Source organism: Choloepus didactylus, chromosome 15 (assembly GCF_015220235.1).
Source record: "Choloepus didactylus isolate mChoDid1 chromosome 15, mChoDid1.pri, whole genome shotgun sequence".
NCBI lineage: Eukaryota > Metazoa > Chordata > Mammalia > Pilosa > Megalonychidae > Choloepus > Choloepus didactylus.
In genome coordinates, this window is record NC_051321.1 from 57,777,924 (window position 1) to 57,797,585 (window position 19,662).

The 19,662-nt window shown below is 39.0% G+C and overlaps 1 protein-coding gene across 3 annotated transcripts in view; it reads right to left on the reverse strand.

Moving 5' to 3' along the window:
* The window catches only part of RHOBTB1 (Rho related BTB domain containing 1), a 73,838-nt gene that overhangs the window by 20,943 nt on the left and 33,233 nt on the right, over positions 1-19,662 (reverse strand). For all 3 annotated transcript variants that reach the window (XM_037804756.1, XM_037804755.1, XM_037804754.1), the window contains 2 exons: positions 5,964-6,149; positions 2,123-3,096 (listed from right to left, as the gene is read on the reverse strand). In XM_037804756.1, coding sequence (XP_037660684.1) covers positions 2,123-3,096; positions 5,964-6,149 — 1,160 coding nt within the window. The remainder of the gene's footprint in view (positions 1-2,122; positions 3,097-5,963; positions 6,150-19,662) is intronic.

Below are 19,662 nucleotides of genomic sequence, written 5' to 3' on the forward strand. Positions count from 1 at the left end.
CTATGGTCTGTTAATTTCTGATGGATGTAGTAGGAACAAGTTCACTGAAATGTTGCTATAGTATGTAACTTTCTTGGGGTAAAGTAGGAACATGTTGGAAGTTAAGCAGTTATCTTAGGTTAGTTGTCTTTTTCTTACTCCCTTGCTATGGTCTCTTTGAAATGTTCTTTTATTGTATGTTTGTTTTCTTTTTAACTTTTTTTTTCATACAGTTGATTTGAAAAAAGAAGGGAAAGTTAAAAAAAAAAAAAAAAAGAAAAAAGACAAACAAGGAAAAAAAAAAAAACAAACAAAAAAAAACGATGTAGTGCCCCCTTGAGGAGCCTGTGGAGAATGCAGGGGTATTCGCCTACCCCACCTCCATGGTTGCTAACATGACCACAGACATAGGGGACTGGTGGTTTGATGGGTTGAGCCCTCTACCATAAGTTTTACCCTTGGGAAGACGGTTGCTGCAAAGGAGAGGCTAGGCCTCCCTGTATTTGTGCCTAAGAGTCTCCTCCTGAATGCCTCTTTGTTGCTCAGATGTGGCCCTCTCTCTCTGGCTAAGCCAACTTGAAAGGTGAAATCACTGCCCTCCGCACTACGTGGGATCAGACACCCAGGGAAGTGAATCTCCCTGGCAACGTGGAATATGACTCCCGGGGAGGAATGTAGACCCGGCATCGTGGGATGGAGAACATCTTCTTGACCAAAAGGGGGATGTGAAAGGAAATGAAATAAGCTTCAGTGGCAGAGAGATTCCAAAACGAGCCGAGAGATCACTGTGGTGGGCACTCTTACGCACACTTTAGACAACCTTTTTTAGGTTCTAAAGAATTGGGGTAGCTGGTGGTGGATACCTGAAACTATTAAACTACAACCCAGAACCCATGAATCTCGAAGACAGTTGTATAAAAATGTAGCTTATGAGGGGTGACAGTGGGATTGGGAATGCCATAAGGACCAAACTCCACTTTGTCTAGTTTATGGATGGATGTGTAGAAAAGTAGGGGAAGCAAACAAACAGACAAAGGTACCTAGTGTTCTTTTTTACTTCAATTGCTCTTTTTCACTCTAATTATTATTCTTGTTATTTTTGTGTGTGTGCTAATGAAGGTGTCAGGGATTGATTTAGGTGATGAATGTACAACTATGTAATGGTACTGTAAACAATCGAAAGTACAATTTGTTTTGTATGACTGCGTGGTATGTGAATATATCTCAATAAAATGATGATAAAAAAAAATAAAAAAAAAAAATAAAAAAAAAAAAAGTAATTAACCTATTTAGTAAGCACTTAACTACATGCATAGCACCACAGCAGGCATTATGAACGATAAAGACAAACATAGAAACATCCATACCAGTAGAATTAGGAAGTCAAATTTTACAATGAACTGTACAAACACACCCACACACGTGAACAGAGGACAATTTCAGAACAAAAATGTAAAATAGTACAAGCACAGGTCAGTCAGCCATATTAGATACAGGCCACCAGAGCTCTTAAGCAATTATGTAAGCATATGGCTTAGTTACCAGAGACAAGTGTCAAGACTATAGAAGAGGAGGGCAAAGGAGTGTGAGAACAGGAAAGGAGAGGGGATGGAAACAGATGAGGTCCCCTGGATGAGAATGTAGACGGCCACCAAAACTGCTGCAAGGACGTCAATGGCCTCAGGACTAGAGGTCATTGATTTCTGTTCCAGTGAAATGCTGAAGGGTCAATGGAGAAAAGAACTGGGGAGGAAGGCATCCAGAAGGAGAATTTTATGTTTCAAGCAGACTGATGTGGGCTCTGGAGTAATCTGATGTGCCTTTGAGAGGCAGCAAGGAACAGTAGCTTAAGGGACAGGTTTCTGTGACCAGGAAAACTTGGGTTCAAATCCTTCTCTACCAGGTCCTACGTGTGTAACCACAGGCAAGTTCCTAACACTCTGTCCCTTAGCTTCCCTGTCTGCAAAATGGAGATAATAATACTTAACTCTTAGGTCTGATGAGAATTAAATTAGTTAATACATGTAAAAAATAAGCACTTAAAAATGTTTGCTGTTGTTATCCTCTCCCCTTCTCACGTGTAGCTAATGTATGCTTAAACACAATGAAAAGTTTCGACGACTCTGCCATGGGACCCTCTCACCTGAGAATGTCCCCTTGCTGAGACACTCTTTTATCCGATTGGCTTTCCTGACGTGAAACGCTTTCGTAATCTCCTGGTTCATGAAGGCTTCCTTGTTCATGATGTTTTCCACCATCATTCTCAAATCGAACATCTCCAGGACCTCTGCGATCTGGGCCAGGCCCACCAAGTCCTTTTCCTTTTCATCCAGTTGCCCCGTGTAAAGAAACTGGAGCAGGGTCCGGAAGGGGCCTGGCTGGACGGATGAGTCCATGCTGACCACAGTCAGGGGGCCCACCCGCTTCGAGATGGGATTGACTCGCATCTCCTTGTGCATGCCGACAAACCCCTTACTCCAGCCCGCCAGTGCCTGCGTCTCTGGCACCGAGCCCTCGGCTTCCGGCCCCGGAGGCTCCGACAGGCTCCTGCTTGAGGACGTCCATGGGCTGGCCTGCGGTGTCCTGGGAGTGACCTCCTCCCTCTCCCCATCTGGGTCAATACTCAGTGTCTGCCCCTCGGAATCCTTGCTCTGCTTCTCTTTCTCACAAGCTCCTTCGCCCCAGTTTTGGGATTCTTCACTCTCCATTAAGAAAAGGTCATAAAACTTGGAAGAGGAGGTAGCGAGGTAAATTCGGTGTGCAAAGATGTGCTCCTGGTCCTGCAGGACAAACAGGACATCTGCACACAGAGGGTTGTCCAGTAAACAGGCAGCTTCATTTGTCCCGGTGGGGGGACACTCGGGAATCTTGATGACCGGTGGAGGGGCTTTTGGAGGTAGGAAGGGTGCCTGAAGTAAAGGTTTCTGAACTTTCTTTAGGTGGGATTTCCAGAATTGCAGGTGCCGGCGGGAAATCAGAGCTGCCCGTATGGCATTGTCAAACACGTCCTTGATTCCAAACTGGTCAAACACACTTGTTTCATAGTATGGTATGCCAAGTTCCTTTGCAACCTCCCGGCCTTTTTCTGGGGGCAAAATATCCCCTCTCTTTATGGGCCTGAAACAGAATAGTTAAAAAAAAAAAAATTGTAATGAGCCTTACTTTAGAAAATGAATAGCAATGGGGGCTTCCCTAAACACCTAATAAGCCTCCTGAAAAATCTACTACCAAAGTCAAATATTTCAAATATGAAGGAAATAGGACTGCAGAAAAAAATTTTTTCAATACTGACCAGAGTAACTGAAGGATCAGATATTCACTAGCTGTTTGATCTTGGGCAAGTTACTTAACCTCTTTAAGCCTCAGTTTTCTTCTCTTTAAAATAGGAATGTAATAATTAGAGTGCCTACATGTTAAAGGACTATTGAGAGATTTAAATGAGGTAATATGAATACAGTGCTTAGCACAGTGCATAGTAAGTGCTTTATAAATGTTAGCTCTTATCATTTACTGCCACCATTATCATCTTCATATTATCATCATTACCTTATGCTTAAATGATGCTTCATAATTTTGAAACTGAATTCATGTACATTTTCTCATTTGAGCCTCTTAATAATCCTATGAGTTATTATTTTCACCCTACATTCTGAGGAAACCAAGACAGAGAGTTTAAAAGTTTACCAAAAGCCACATTTCCAAGTTGGTGAGAGATCTCTGCTAAGCAATTAGAGTTCAGATCTTCCCCACTTCTAATTAAATGTTCCACATTCAGCAGCTCATTAGGTCTCATCTAGTGGATTTGTGAATCCTCCTTCATATCTTCCCTCTTCTCCTTTCCTCTAGTCTCTTCCTCAGGCCCTCGTTAGTCCAGGCTAATGCTAGAACTCGTGCATTAGCCTCTTACCTGGGCTCCCTTCACTCTCCACATTTTAGCCCACAGTCCACCCTGCTGCAAGAAAAATCCTTACACAACACAAGTATGACTTAGCTGCAATTCTGATTAAAAATTTTCTCTGGTTCCAAAATAAAGTTCACACCCTTTAGGCAGTCACAGAAGACGCATTTACAATCTAATCAAATCTGGGAAAAACCTCTGGAAGCAGTGTAAGCAGTGTATCACTGTGGTTATGGTAAACAATGGTAAAGAAATAGATGGATTTCAGAACATGGGCAAGAAGTAATTCGTTGTTACACTCTTCACAAACACAGACTTGATTCTGAGAAATGCTCTTAGAAATCGATCTTCCTAAATAACACGTATTTGGCTTGCAATACCAAGGGTAATGTGTGTGACAGGCACTGGTCTTAGGAGAAGTAAGACGATACTGGGTAGAATTTGGATTTGAAGAACTGGATGGAAAAAGAGGAACACTTGTAGGGTGTTGGCAAAGGCAGAGGGCAGGGCAGGGAAGAGATTTAACTTCCAGGTTTGCTCCTGTGGGCATTTTTGTGTTCCTGTTTATAGGACCAACTTGAAACATCACTAGCTGATGAAACCCTTCAGGGCTTAGCTCAAATGCCACCTCCTTCATGAGATCTTCTCAGGAATGCTCTATAAAAAGGACCGTCCTCTCCACTGCCCTCCACCGTCTGTGTGTGAGGACAGACTATCTTAATCTATTCTTTCACACTGAAGTTCCTGAGGGCAGGGGCAGTCTCCCAATCACTGCGAGTCCTCCTTCCCCCTATGTAGGCTTCTAATATTTAATTCCCAATCCATGCATTTAGGAATAGAAGGACTGTGAAAACTCAAGATAAAAGAAATGTTTTCAGAAATTTTATTCAACATCAGAAATTGCCTTTTATTCAACATCGGAAATTGCCTAAAGAAAATGCCATTTGCTTTTGCTGTGAGAGGATAAAAAGTTGTGTCAATATAATATTTTGTAATGAGTCTGTTAAGCAAACATTGAAGGAAGTTAATAGTAATATTTTTTTGAAAATTTATGCTCTCCAGCTAAGCATGTAGTCAAACATAAATTATAAAATTACTCTTTACAAAGGGAAGTTGAGGGAGCACAGGATTTTTAGAACTCTTATTTCCTCCCCTAAATTAGTATCCACATTTTATATATAGTGAAACAAATCCTCCACCAAGTTGTATTTTTAACTTGTGGCACTTTAAAAATATAACACTAGAGACTTTTAAGAAAAGCATTGTGATTTTGCAACTATAGGTTCAAATGAGTTTTAAAATGAGACACTGACATCTTGGGAATGAAGAAGATGACATGGGGAAGATTAAAAACACTTGAATGTGTGTATTTGTATGAACCTTACATTCTCAGGGCCAAGGATTGTGGCTGATCACTCTGCAAGTTATCTTTTTATAATATAGTAGGACCTGGTTTTACACTAACTCGACACACATGAATTCAGGTATATTCGACTGGCAGTTGAATAAAATAAAGGCAGAGAGAGAATTAAGATTTTAAAAATTATTTCTATGATTCTAATTTTGTTTATTGATTGTTACTAGAGTATTTATTTGCTTTTTAATAAAAAATGTGTGACAGGTATGTTTGTATAAGAAATACATATTAAATAATGGAGTTCGCTCTATGTGTAATTTTCAACTTATGCAAAGGGTCTTGGACTGTATTGTTCGTGTAAAATGAAGTCCTACTGTAATCATAATTGCAAGAATGACATTATTATGGGTAGTTAGCATTTTGGCAAATATATTTTGTGAAATGCTTCACAAATTTTCCAGCACTTCTATACTCCATTTCATAAATAGAGAATTTGCTTCAAGCACTGGCCAACCATTTTACAAAAATGGGTTCTGATGTTAAAGGTGAAGTGAGAGTGGGAAGGGATTAGGGCACATCCCATCATGATTAACAAAAGAGCTTAAAGCATTTGGTTGATTGATGGAGTCCCAGAACCACAGAACACCAGAATGTTAGGCTAAAGAGATGTCTGCCGCCTCTAAATTTTAATTTGGCCATCACAGCAAAACACCAAGTACCTTGGCTTACCTTGCTAAAGGGCGTCGGGCTCGGTTAACAGCTTCAAGATCAGCATAGCGGAGATCTAGCTGGCAGCCAACTAGAACAACAGGTGTGCGAGGGCAAAAGTGCTTGATTTCTTGATACCACATGGTTTTCACATGATTTAGGGAATTGGGATTAGCAATAGAAAAACAGAGAACCACAACATCGGACCTAAAAGGAAATCACAGGAGAAGCTGTATTACCTTTTAACTTTGTTTTCTTTTACCATTGCACTATGGCGTCTCCTCCAACCCCTACATCCATCTAATGCCATATGATGTCACAGTTAAAAAAAGAAAAAGACCAGATACTAAAATACATCTCAAGGTCATGCAAACAGCCTGATAAGCCCCCACATTCCAGCACCAACACAGCCTAATATTTTATGTCCATATTGCACTGCAGAATTATACACATTGAGAAGTTTCAAATGATGTTATTTTACAGTATAAATGGTTACCCAAACTTGACTCAGTCCTGGAACCACAACATGCTGAACTATTTCTGTTTGTCACAAGAAATAGTTTCAAGATAAAAGAAAATAATAAAAACCATCTTTTACCAGTTGAAACAGAAAGGTGACGATGGCTCAACCCAATGAGATAAAGCAAACGGTTTAACCATTACTGAAAATGTAGCAGAAGTATTTGCTGTACAGGGTCAGCAAATACACAGAAGGTTTCTGCCCTTCTTCCCATGTAGAGAGCACAACCGCTTATCTGTTTCTGGAAAGAAAAGTCCTGAACTTGCCGGAATTCTGACTTTTTACTAGGCATAGGGCAAAAAGTAGCATTTAATGTACAACTAAGGAAGAGTTAGATAGATGGCTAATATGATGGGAATATGTTGGGAACAGATTTCTCAAAAACATTTGCCACATAGCATGTATATGGGGAAAAGAAGGAATTCCTTTATGGTCAATTTTGACATTAGGGTCTTCCATTTTTATATCATAACTTACCATTCTAGAAGCCAAAGAATTGTTTTACACAGCAGTTGCTCAATTATGGTGCTTGACAGAGAGCTGCTAAAAGGTATCTTTAGTAGACTATATATAAACCGTCATTCTAGGTTAAAGTATGCTGAATGACAACTTTCAAAACATTGAGGCAGAAGATTATAAGGGATAGAAAAAGCTGTGCTCAAGGATTCTTGACTATTTTGCAGCTAAATTCAGAAATAAACTCTTACAATTTTATTAGATGTTAATTTACTGCCTTTATTGTTTATGTAATGAGAAGAATCAAGTCGATGAATCAAAATACCTTCTTTTTAAATCATTAATAAGCTATTCCCCCTACATATCAATGAAGACAAACAAATATATCCAGGCAGCAATGAAATTTCTAAAAATAATCATTTGCAATGCAGAAAACTGCAGGGTGCTTACATTAAATGTAATTCTCAAGTCAGGTCTTTAAATTTATATGCAAGAAAAACAGCACCAGACCAAATAGAGGAAAATTTCCTGAGATTAAAATATTTCCAAATTCTAAAAGAGGACCTAGGACTCAAATTAGCTGTGCATATTAATCTGCATGTTCAGAATAAAGATATTACTGAAGATTCTTGGACACTGGAAGAATATAATATGTGTAAAAATATGCATGAATATATAAATGAAATATAAGCATGTCTTGTCTTTGGGATTCTGACTTAGTTAGTGGAATATTCTGTGCTCAGTCTTACTTCCAATCAGCATAAAATAACAGTATCCAGTAAAGCCAAGAAAGCTTTGAATTTTACATTTCTTAGGGGCTGAGTTTTCTATTATTCATAATCCTATTTATACCGAGTATCTGATGAAGTGCTGCTATAAGCTTTGTCCTGATCATAAAATAAAGCCATCATGAATTTTGGCACAGAGAGAATAGTATGACAATATCTGTGGTTCAATATCACAGCGAAGAATTGAGGAAATGGATCCACCATCGAAATGTGGAATAGTACATATATGCATAAAATTCTCTAATTGCTGCCTACGATTTCCATATTAAGGCATATGGCTATAAAGCAAATCATTCTCAGAGCTTAATATATATGACAGACATGTAGCTAAATGTCAGTTCTGTTATCTAATTTTATGATACAGCATGTGAGGTTTTGAAATCAGGGCTAGCTTGGTTGCCAAGGTTACCCTGATAACACTCATGCTATTGAACACATACTAGTTACCACCCAGATGACCTGTAAACAAGCACTGACAGGACCTTGGGGGCTGGAAAAATGGAATCTTGTGATAGCAGTAGCACAATACCATCACACAATGCAAGTCTGGATGGCCTAACTTCTAACTATGTCACATCAATATCTAAATGCATGGAATGCTGTCAGAAAGCAAGAAAAATAATTCAATGCTCTGTAAATATTTTGCCTCAAAAGGACAATAATTAAAGAGAGAGGCTGGACCAGGAGCAATACTACCTCTGAATCTAAAATAACTTACTGAGTCAAAATTCCATTTGTATCTTTGTAATAAAAATTTTCTTTTTTTAAAAACTCACATTGAGTTGCTATAAGAATCTGCCTTATTGTCTCATTATTTTACATCGAAAGCAATTAACAACTGAGATCCTATTATAACTACCCACCTGCCTGAACAGCTTTGATTTAACCCTTGTTGATCTAAATACGGATACAAGATAAAACATTATATACGGATTATACAGAATCCTATTCTTCACGCCAGATAAATGTAGTACCCTAAACCTAATTTTAACCAAGAGGCTGAGTCAATGGATGTAGGGAGAGAGCTATAGAATGAAGCAGCTTCAACAGATTTCTCCTTATCCCAACATTCTTTTATAATTCCTAATTCTCAACACATCCGTATCCTCTGTGATACAAACACCTATACAATCAAGTAGCTATTTTGAGAATGCCATTTATTCCCTTTAGATGTTGAGGCAAATTTTTCTATCTAGTCAAAGAAGGCACAAGACCTGCGGCTAAGAATATCTCCAGCTTTAGGCAAAATTCCAAGGAACTAAAAGATATTAAATAACTTTTAATCAAAACATTCATTCCCTTGTGGAGACTCTGTTCAAGGTCTGACATCAGCTCTTGTTTTAAAATGCCATTTCTATGAAAGATAAAAAGAAAAAGACAAGTTCTAGTATTTCTACTTTGATGGCTCTGTTACTTTTTTTTTTTTAACTTTGAAGAGCAAGTTTAGAAATAATTGGGACAGGAAATGTGATGAGGACATTCTCACATATTTGGCAGCAGCGTCAGTCAAGAAATGACCTCAGGGGTCCTGTTTCTGCTGTAAAAGGAATCTGATGGGATTTAAATGGAGTCCTATGGCTCTTTGGAGTAGGAAACATAAGAATTTGAGAATGCAAAGGCAAAGCACAGAGTAGACAAATCTCCAGACTCCAGAAAATGAATATTGAGAAGGAATAGAAAGAAGTTTGAAATATTTATTTTTTAGGGAAAAATATAATTCTTGTTCCTAAGAGGAAAAAAAATAATATAAAAATTTCAATAGGAAAGTTTTCACTAACATGTTAAATAATCTCATGAAATAATGTTTTGATTAGGAAGTCAAAAACAATCCAAGGTAAATGGATGTTTGGAAACAGTTGGGAATCTCCAGTTTCATTGACGGTAGGGAGGAGCTCAGAGAGAGACCAAGTCATCCAAAGATGCTTCTGCTGTTGAAGCCAACCTCATTTGTATAGTTTTTCTTCATACATTAAACCAAACCAAACCAAACCAAAGCTTGTTTTTAAGTTGTCTTTCAAGGAGTATACTGGCCAAAGATAGCATGTGAGAGACTGGCAAAGGTATTTGGATAACCTAAGGAGTGCATGCAAAGTTGGGACCAAATCTTTGTTGGAGGATTAAAGAAAAAACATGAAAAAATGCCTCTTACCCACATCTCTTGGCCCGCACTAGACTTCGAACAGCAAATGCCACACACATTCTCAAAGGTTGTTTTTATAATGTCTACAGTTGAATATAGCAAACTTGGAGGGAAAAGATCAGAGAAGCAACCAGGAGCTAAACTGTTTCTCCAATGTGAAATATCAAATTCATCCTTTGAAGAAGTGGTTAAAAAATGGTAGATAATCAGTATCAAAAATTGGAACTTTCAAAGTTCTTTCCTATCACAAAAGTGCTCTCGATCTTCTTGGCCTGCCTTCCCTTTCCTATGTTCATCTCATTTGTTATCATTGTCCGGGTAAGGAAGAGCAGGCCTCAGATTTTCTCAACTGTTCAATTGAAAGAGTAATTCCTAAAGTATCCGCTGCTTAAGAGCACATGATCAGGCCAGGATATGGGCAATGGAAGGGACAGTGGATTCCATCCAGCCCTCTAGATAACGGTGAGTGGGACAGCCAAGTGCCTTTCTCTAATGTGTCCAATTCTGGTTGGATCTCTTTTTAGACTAACACTTGGTGACTCAGAGCGAGCTAACAACTGTATTTACCTGAGTTCTGCTGGGAAGAATCTGCTTTTTAATGTATATTTGTACTTTTATGTCTTTTGTTCCATATTAGGAGCCCATCTATTTATATGTCATCTCTGCCTATTGTTATTATTTTGTTGTTGTTATTGTTATTAATTCTTCTTCTTCTTCTTCTTCTTCTTTTTTTTTTTTTTTGGTAGATGCTTCCATAGTACTTTATATTAGTAGAATTCATAGTCACATTTACACGGGCATCTTTTCTTTGTCAGTGTACACAAGCCCCCTTCTGGCAAAGATTCAAATAGTAGTCCCTGACCTCCACTTTTGGGACATCAAGCTTCCCACTCCCCTCTGATAACTGAGGTAGGCTCTTTACAGGAACATTTTCAAAACCATTCATGTCAACAACACAACTTTCATGCACATAGTCTGGCAATGCTATGTAAACAGACAGATCAAAACAAAACAGCTGGGAGCATGGCAGAGAAAAAGGAATGTGTAACACACGGCTTTGGAAAATTTTCGTAGGGGAGCAGCCTGGTGTGTATGAGATGTGGAGGGAGTTGTCAGTGATGGGGAATGTAACCACCTGGAGATGAATGGCTGTGTTAGTTCATACTCATGGAAGATGGAGAGGCCTGCAGGAGAGAGCCTGGCAGGGATCTGGGGAGAGCAGGGCAGTATCATGCAGTGCCCTGGATGTGAGCAGAGAAATCAAGTCAATACTTTACCAACAGCAGTGAGGCTTCTTAAGTACAGATGTTATGTGGGGAAAACTGTCAAAACACCCTGAAATATATCCAGATTTGGGAGTGATTAGCATGCGCAACTATTTCTTCCAAGTCCATAACTGCATGTTTAGTAAGAAGCAATACTTTGAACCAGACTTCCCCACCCACCAAAAAATGGGGTCAAAGAAAAAGCAGGATCCTCAGTGCAGGAAAGCAGCATCAGCAACCCACCAACGCTACCAAATCCTAAGGTAAATAATATTCAAGTCTTAAAAATGGTTAGTGCTGCCATCACAGTACAAATATCACAGGGGGCAATGGCCTTACCCAGAAAGTTGTAGGATTAGCATCCAATGAAACAGGCTATGTATTTTTTTTTTTTTCATTTGATATCCTCCTATTTCCTATATTTGGCAATCTATATACTGTTTGGTATATTCTTATACTTCATGCAATCATCAGAAAAAGTTGAATGCAGGTGAAATTGGGTGAAGCACAAGTGATTTATTAAAAGAAATAGCTTAAGCAATCTCATTTAACTCCTGGAAAATGAAAGCAGGAAGCACTGACAGAAAGAAGGCTTGCTTAACAGAAGGTGAAATTATGGTAATGAATTCCCTCCAACTCTGCTTCTCATTCTCATTTCTCTTCAGCTTTCCCTGAAGCTAAGTGCCTGAGGAACTTCTTCCTACACTGTTAAAGTGCTCTCCTGCGCCCAAGGCTAGCTGTAGGTGTAAGAAAGTCTCTGTGTCAGCTAGAATGCTGCATGGAGGTTTGTGGGATTAATGTCCCTGACTCTTATGAGACCGAACTGTGCAAGATCTTTCTACAGCAATGAGAAAAAGAGTTTACCCAGGCCTCTTAGCAATCTTTTTTGACTTGGGAAAGGTACCAGAACTTCTCAAGTCACTTGTCCAATATCAGTAAATAATCATTAATCATTCAATCATTTATTCCAGAAATAGTAACTGATAGCCCACTATGTACCAAGAATGCTTCTAAACATTGATAGTGCAATTAGCAAAAGATACAACTCAGTGTCCTCGTCGTGCTTACTTTCTAGTAGAGAAGAGACAATAAGCAAGGAAATAGGTAAAATATGTAGTATGTTAGGTAGTGATAAATGCAAAACAGAAAATAAAGCAGGGAAGGGGGACAGACCCATTGGGGAGCAGAAGGTGCTGTTGAAAACAGAGCGGCCAACGACGGCCTTACCGAGAGGGTGACCTTTGAGTAAAGACTCAAAAGAAGTGAGGGAGCAGATATGTTGCTCTCTGGGGAAGAACATGCGGGAAGAGGAAACAGCGAGTGCAAAGTCCCTGAGCAGGAGCATGCCTGGGATGTTTCCCTGAGGGAAGAAGCTATGTTGCTGGAGGGGAGTGAGCAAGGAAGAAAACAACAGGAGCTAAGCTCAATGAGGCAACGCAGGGCAGAAGCAGGAAGGGCCTCGCGGTGTCTCGCTCTTGCTCTGAGTGAACTAGTCGCTCACTGGGGTTTTTGAGTAGTAGAATGACCCGATCCAATTTGTGTTGTAGTGGGATCCCTCTATGTTATAATGAGCACTGACTGAATGGGGGTAGGGGAGGGATGAGTCAGGGAAGAAAAGGCAGAAACAGAGGAGCAGTTAAAGAGGCAGTAATCCTGGGACAGGTGATGGGAACAGTGCAGCTGGTGAGCAGTGGCCGTATTCCATATATATGTTGACGATGGAAGCAACTGAGTTTGCTGATGGACCAGGCCTAGGATAAGAGAGGAGTTGAGAATGATGCTAAGGTTTTTGGTCTGAGCAATTCTTTCTTCCAAGTTCTTGGTGCTGACATCTTAGCTCAGCATTATAACACTGAGCTGTAATTATTTATGTTGCTGTCTTCCCCACTGTGCTGTGAGTTCCTCTAGGGCAGGGATTTCGTCCTATTCCTATGTATTTTTTCTACCATTGTGCACAGCACAGTGTCTGTAACAAAAGAGGCCCTTTGTTTATTAATGTTTATTGAGTAAAAAGGCCTTATAAATATTGGAGGGTCAAAGCTGCAGATGCAAATTTGTCTGCAGATGCAAAGTCTAAAAGATATGAATAGAATGTGAGCCATTATATTTCTTCAGACTATTGTTGAAAGACTGCCATATAATATCTGTGGTATGTAACAGAGGTTTAGTTAACATTTAAAAAAATTATTTGAATTAAACTCCATTTACCCCATCTAATTAGATACTTTCTTAACACCAGAATAACAATGGATTAATTATCTCTAACAGGAATTAAATTATCTCCAGGAGCAAAGGAATTATAAAGAAACAGCTGCCTTACTTTTAGGATTAATTCTGAGTAAGTTACAACAGAATTGAGGTTTAAGGAAGCCCACTCTATTTCACAGACTGTCTTTAAAAAATAAATCAAAAACATTTCCCTAATAGCTAGTGATGTTGAGCATTTTTTTCATGTGCTTTTTAGCCATTTGTATTTCCTCTCTGGCAAAATGTTTGTTCAAGTCTTTTGCTCATGTTTTAATTAGGTCGTTTGTCTTTTTACTGTTGAATTGTAGGATTTATCTATCTGTTCTGGATATTTAACCCTTATTGGACACATGGTTTCCAAATATTTTCTCCCACTGAGTAGGCTGTCTTTTCACTTTCTTGACACAGTCCTTTGAGGCACAAAGGGTTTTAATTTTGAGGAGGTCCCATTTATATATTTTTTTCTTTTCTTACTTGTTCTTTGGGTATAAAGTCTAAGAAACTATTCCCTACCACAAGATCTTGAAGATGCTTCCCTATATTTTCTTCTAGGAGTTCTATGGTCCTAGCTGTAATATTTAGATATTTTATCCATTTTGAATTGGCTTCTATATAAGGTATGAGATGGGGTTCTCTTTCATCCTTTTGGATATGGATGTCCAGTTCTCCCAGCACCATTTGTTGAAGAGACTCTTCTGTCCCAGTTGAGTGGACTTGGTAGCCTCATCAAAAATCAAATGACCGCAGATTCGAGAGTCTATTTCTGAGCTCTCAATTCAATTCCATTGGTCAATAGACCTATCTTTATGGTAGTATCATGCTCTTTTGACCACTGTAGCTTTGTAATGTGCATTAAAATCAGGAAGTGTGATTCCTCCAACTTTGTTCTTCTTTTTCAAGATGTTTTCAGCTATTTTGGGCCCCTTAACCTTTCAAATAAATTTGATAATTGGCTTTTCCGTTTCTGCAAGGTATGCTGTTGGCATTTTCATTACGATTGCGTTGAATCTGTAACCCACAATGAGATATCATTTCATACCAGCTAGGATGGACACTTAAAAAAACAGAGAACTACAAGTGTTGTGGAGGATGTGGAGAAATAGGAACACTCTTTCAGTGCTGGTGGGAATGTAGAATGGTACAGCCACTGTGGAAGACAGTTTGGCAGTTCCTCAGGAAGCTAAGTATACAGCTGCTGTATAATCTGGAAATCCCACCACTAGGTATGTACTCAGAACTGAAAGCAGGGACATGAACAGACATTTGCACACTGGTGTTCATAGCGGCATTGTTCACAATTGCCAAAAGATGGAAACAACCCACTGTCCATCAACCGATAACTGTATAAACAAAATGTGGTACACACACACACACACACACACACACACACACACACACACAATGGGATATTATTCAGCTGTAAGAAGGAATGAAGTCCTGATGCATGCAACAACATGGATGAAGCCTGAGGACGTTAGGTTGAGTGAAATAAGCCAGGCAAAAAAGAACAACTATTGCATGATCTCACTAATATGAACTAATTATAATAAGCAAACACATAGAGTTAGAATCTAGAATATAGGTTACCAGGACAGAATGAAGGTAGAGAATGGGTAGCTAATGCTTAATTTGTGCAGAACTTTTAATTAGGTTCATTGTAAATGTTTGAAAATGGATAGAGGTGATGGTAGTACATTATTGTGAGTGTAATTAACAAGGCTGAATTATATGTGTGAATGTGGTTGAAAGGGGCAGTTGAGGGTCACGTACATCACTAGAAAGAAAGTTAGAGGATAAAACATGGGACTGTATAACACAGTGAACTCTGTTGTGGATGATGACTTTGGTTAATAGTACAAATATAAGAATGTTCTTTCATGAACTAGAACAAATGTACATCACTATTACAAGGTGTTATTAATAGGGTGCTATAGGGGAAAATACACCTAATGCAAACTATGGACTGTAGTCAACAGTGATATTTTACTATTACTCCATCAATTGTAACAAAGGTACCACACCATTGTTAAGTGTCAATAATGGGAAGGTATAAGGGGTATCGGGTTTTTCTTTCTGGAGCAATGAAAATGTCCTAAAATTGATTGTGGTGATGAAAGCACAACTCTGTGATTATACTGAGAGCCACTGATTGTACACTTTGGATGGACTGTATGGTGTGTGAATATATCTCAATAAAATGGCTTTTAAAAAAATAAACAAAAACTAACCAAACAAAAATTGCTAAAATAAAGCGATGACCCAGGTAATAAGTTTAAGAGAGAATTTCCTAATTCGCTTTATCTCTGCAATCCAGTACTTTGTCCTTCTCAGTATACTATCTAGGCTGGGCACAGAGGAGTTTTGGAGTGTGGAGAATAAAGTGGTGGAATAATTTTGGAAATCTTGTGAATGGATAATATTAAAGGTTATTGACAGGATTATTGTGAAGATTCAATAAGGAAAGTATCTGTGAAAATATTCTATAAACTGTAAAGTACCAATTATTATCAGATGAATATAATTATAGTTTCAAAAATCACCAAGGTTGTATCTTGTTTGATGCAGTTAGTAAGAATGGCAGAAAATTTCCATCAAGAAATCTTTTCCTTTCGACTTACCAGCTTGACTCTTTTATTGATATGGAATTGCTGAAAGATGGACAACAGAATTATATCCTCTGAAGCCACTGCAGAATTACTCAACAGTCTCTCCCTTTTTACCACCTAATTTGAAAGGGAAAATGTTACGGGCTGGATCAGAAAGTTCCAGTTTAGAAACATCACCAACTGGTGACTTTTCTTCTTCCAGGATGAAAAATCAACATACTTAAACATAGACACAGTCAGCTCTATTTGACCCAATTTGTCAAGCAGTAACAGAACAAAAGAAAAAGGAAAGCATATCACAGTTGTTAATGCTTTTAACAATGTATATGTTTCTTATTCTATTTACCCAGAATGTATATGTTGCTTATTCTATTTATCGTTACTCAGATCCTCGAGGCCTCTCTCGGGCCCTCAGGGCTGAACCACAAAGGACCTTCTTTCCCACACATGTGACCAGTGTTTGGGCAGTGGCCAGAATCCTTTCAGGCCCCGGAACATGGATGAGCCCCAGTCGTCAATCAGGTCCTGCTGCTATCGCATTTGGTGCGGCTGTTTCCAAGGACGATTTGTCCAGAGGACAGGGCTGGGTCACGCAGAGGAATCCTGGCTCTTCTGATGTTTTGCCTTGTGGTTCCAATACAAGATGTGCCGTTTCAGAGAAGGAAGGACAGTGTGGAACAGCGGGCCAAGGGTGGTACAGAGCATGGCACAGACAAATATTCTGTGCGCCAGAATGACTCCACATTGGGGATATAGCGCAGAAAGACACAAATCCCTGTTCCTAAGATAGTAGGAATAAGGGAAATGGGAGGAGATTAAGGAGCCTATTTTTATGCAATAATTTCTACAATAGAGTTTGCAACGATGTTCTGTGGGAAAAACAGAGACTGTGCACCTGAATCCTGAAGGTGACTGGCCAGGTGGAAGAATGTGGAGCGACCCTCTGGGAGCATGTGCCACTAGCTCTAATTCTTCGACCATTAGTAACTAATTTGGCAAGAGTAGGTGGGTTGGGGAAATACTTTTTAGTAGGACAGGAATGCATGTTTGCAGTTCTAGAGGCTATGGAGAACATGAATCCATAAATGTTTTATTATGTCTGGAGCAAGAGATGAGCCTGGAAAGGCAGGCTGGGACTTGACCCAGAGAAGCAAATAAGAGGGGAGTCTCACATCCGTGGTGTAGCTATCAACCCAAGCAAGAGGACATACCCTTTCATGCAACTCTGCACCCACTTCCCAGCCAGGATGGCTAGCTGGGATATCATGTCCCAAATGGAGAGGTTACCACAGTATTCTCCAGTTCCAAACCCAATTACTAAAGGCAAAATAGTGACTATTTGATGGAGAAATGAAAGCTTTCACTGTACATAGTGTTCTCTATTCTGCTATCACAGAGCACTTGTTCAAATATATCATCTTAGCAAAAGATACAAACATTAACCACAGCCAAAGAAATAGGCCACTTGGCCAGACAATGATCCACACAGCTGAGGGCTCTATCTCTGGGAAAAAAAGGAAGCAGCATGATTTTGTGGGGTAATATGAGAGTGTCCCATCATCAGCTTTGGGAGTCTACAAAAATCCCATTTCCCAGAGTCAGTTATTAAGGATCCAGTCCCATTTTTCTTCTAAGTTCACATAAATGATTTATGTTTTCAATGAGCATTAACTTTAAGTTCCATAAATAATTTAAAAATATATTGCCTACCATGCAAACTTTTCCTCACATATCATAGACTACTTTTCCCATAAAGGTATTTCTATTTTTGTTTAATGTTATTGAGGTATAAGTAAAATACACCTAAACTCCCGCATATTTAAAGTATCCAATTTGATAAGTTTTAACATGTGTTTGTACCTCTGATACATCATAACAATCAATATAACAAACATTTCTATCACTTCTAAAAGTTTCTTTGTGTCCCTCTGTAATCCATCCCTTCTTCTACTCCCTTTTCTGTGCAATCACTGATCTATTTCCTGTCACTACAGATTAGATTGCATTTTCTGGAATTTTACAGAAATGGAAAATCACATACTGTACACTTTTTACTTTTTTATTGTATTTTTTGTTGCAAAGGCTCTCTCTTTAATCTTCAAGGGATTCCTTGAGGTTTAGTAGAGAGTCTCACTATAATTCCGTGACAATATTTATCAAAGCATGGCCTGAGGACCACCTGCTTCATAATCATCCAGGTACTGGCTAAAATTTGCTGATCCACTTCTCCTAGAACTCTTTACATTGGAATCTCTGGGGTTCTGGGTTTGCATTATGTACTAGTTTGTATATATTATGTCCCCCAGAAAAAGCCATGTTCTTTGATGCAGTCTTGTGGGGGCAGACATATTAGTGGGGATTAAGTTGCAACATTTGGATTAGGTTGTTTCCATGGAAATGCGCCCCACCCAACTGTGGGTGATAACTCTGATTGGATAGTTTCCATGGAGGTGTGGCCGTGCCCATTCAGTGTGGGCCTTGATTAGTTTACTGGAGCACTATATAAGCTTAGACAGAAGGAGCAAGCTTGCTACAGCCAAGAAGGACACTTGGAAGAATGCACAGGAGCTGAGAGAGGAGCTACAGATGAGAGACAGTTTGAAGACGGCTGGAGAAGCTAAGAGAGGATGCCCTGAGAGTGACATTTTGAAGAGGAGCTGCGGCCTAGAGAGGAACATTCTGGGAGAAAGCCATTTTGGAACCTGGAACAGACACCAGCCATGTGCCTTCCCAGCTAACAGAGGTTTTCTGGACGCCATTGGACATCCTCCAGTGAAGGTACCTTGGATACTTGATGGCCTTAAGACTGTAACTGTGTAACCAAATAAACCCTTTATAAGAGCCAATCCATTTCTGGTGTTTTGCATTCTGGCAGCATTAGCAAACCAGAACACATTACAACCAGAATTCCTAGGCCTGGTCAAGTATGAGAACTAATAGTTTTGGCCTATCCTCTTAGGGAATACAATATCCACCCCTTCATCCAACTAGCTGCCTGCCTTCTGATGTCTTTCTACTGTTTTCTATAACCTGATAATTCTTAATCCTTAATGTCACAGCAGCACATACGACTAAATGTTTTTAGGACATAAGTTGTAATAATTTCTCCTGGATCCCTTTGTATCACACATTTAAAAAGTATAGTTTGGTTAATTTTCCATAAATTACATCTATTGCTAACTTCTTTCCTTATGCCACTTTACTATCCATTTATAAAGTCTACTATCAGGGCCAGGACTCAGGTAAGACAGTGAAGCACTTGCCTTGGGTCCAAAATTTAAGAAGGTGCCAAAGAACTCAGTAATCGAGATGAATGATATTTTAATACAATATTTTAAAAATCAAAATTAATGCAAAAAAATCTATGATGAACAAAATGTCAAAATTTTAGTCAAGACCAGTAATTGTGCCATACTTAGCCACATCTACCCTGTGGGAAAAGGAAAAATCAATAATACTGGTCTTTTCTTTAATAATATTATTATTATTATTGTTATTGTTATTATTTACATTTTATGCCCAGTGAGTGCCTCACTTGCCTCACCCTAGTCCTGGTCCTGGTCCACATCTACTTGATATGTTTCATTGTACAAGAGGCTATTTGCCATCCTGAAATCATTAGAATGTTTTGGCCCAGCATTTAGAAAGTGCTACATTCAATTAGAACTAATTCAAAATACTCTATCCAGATGCATTCA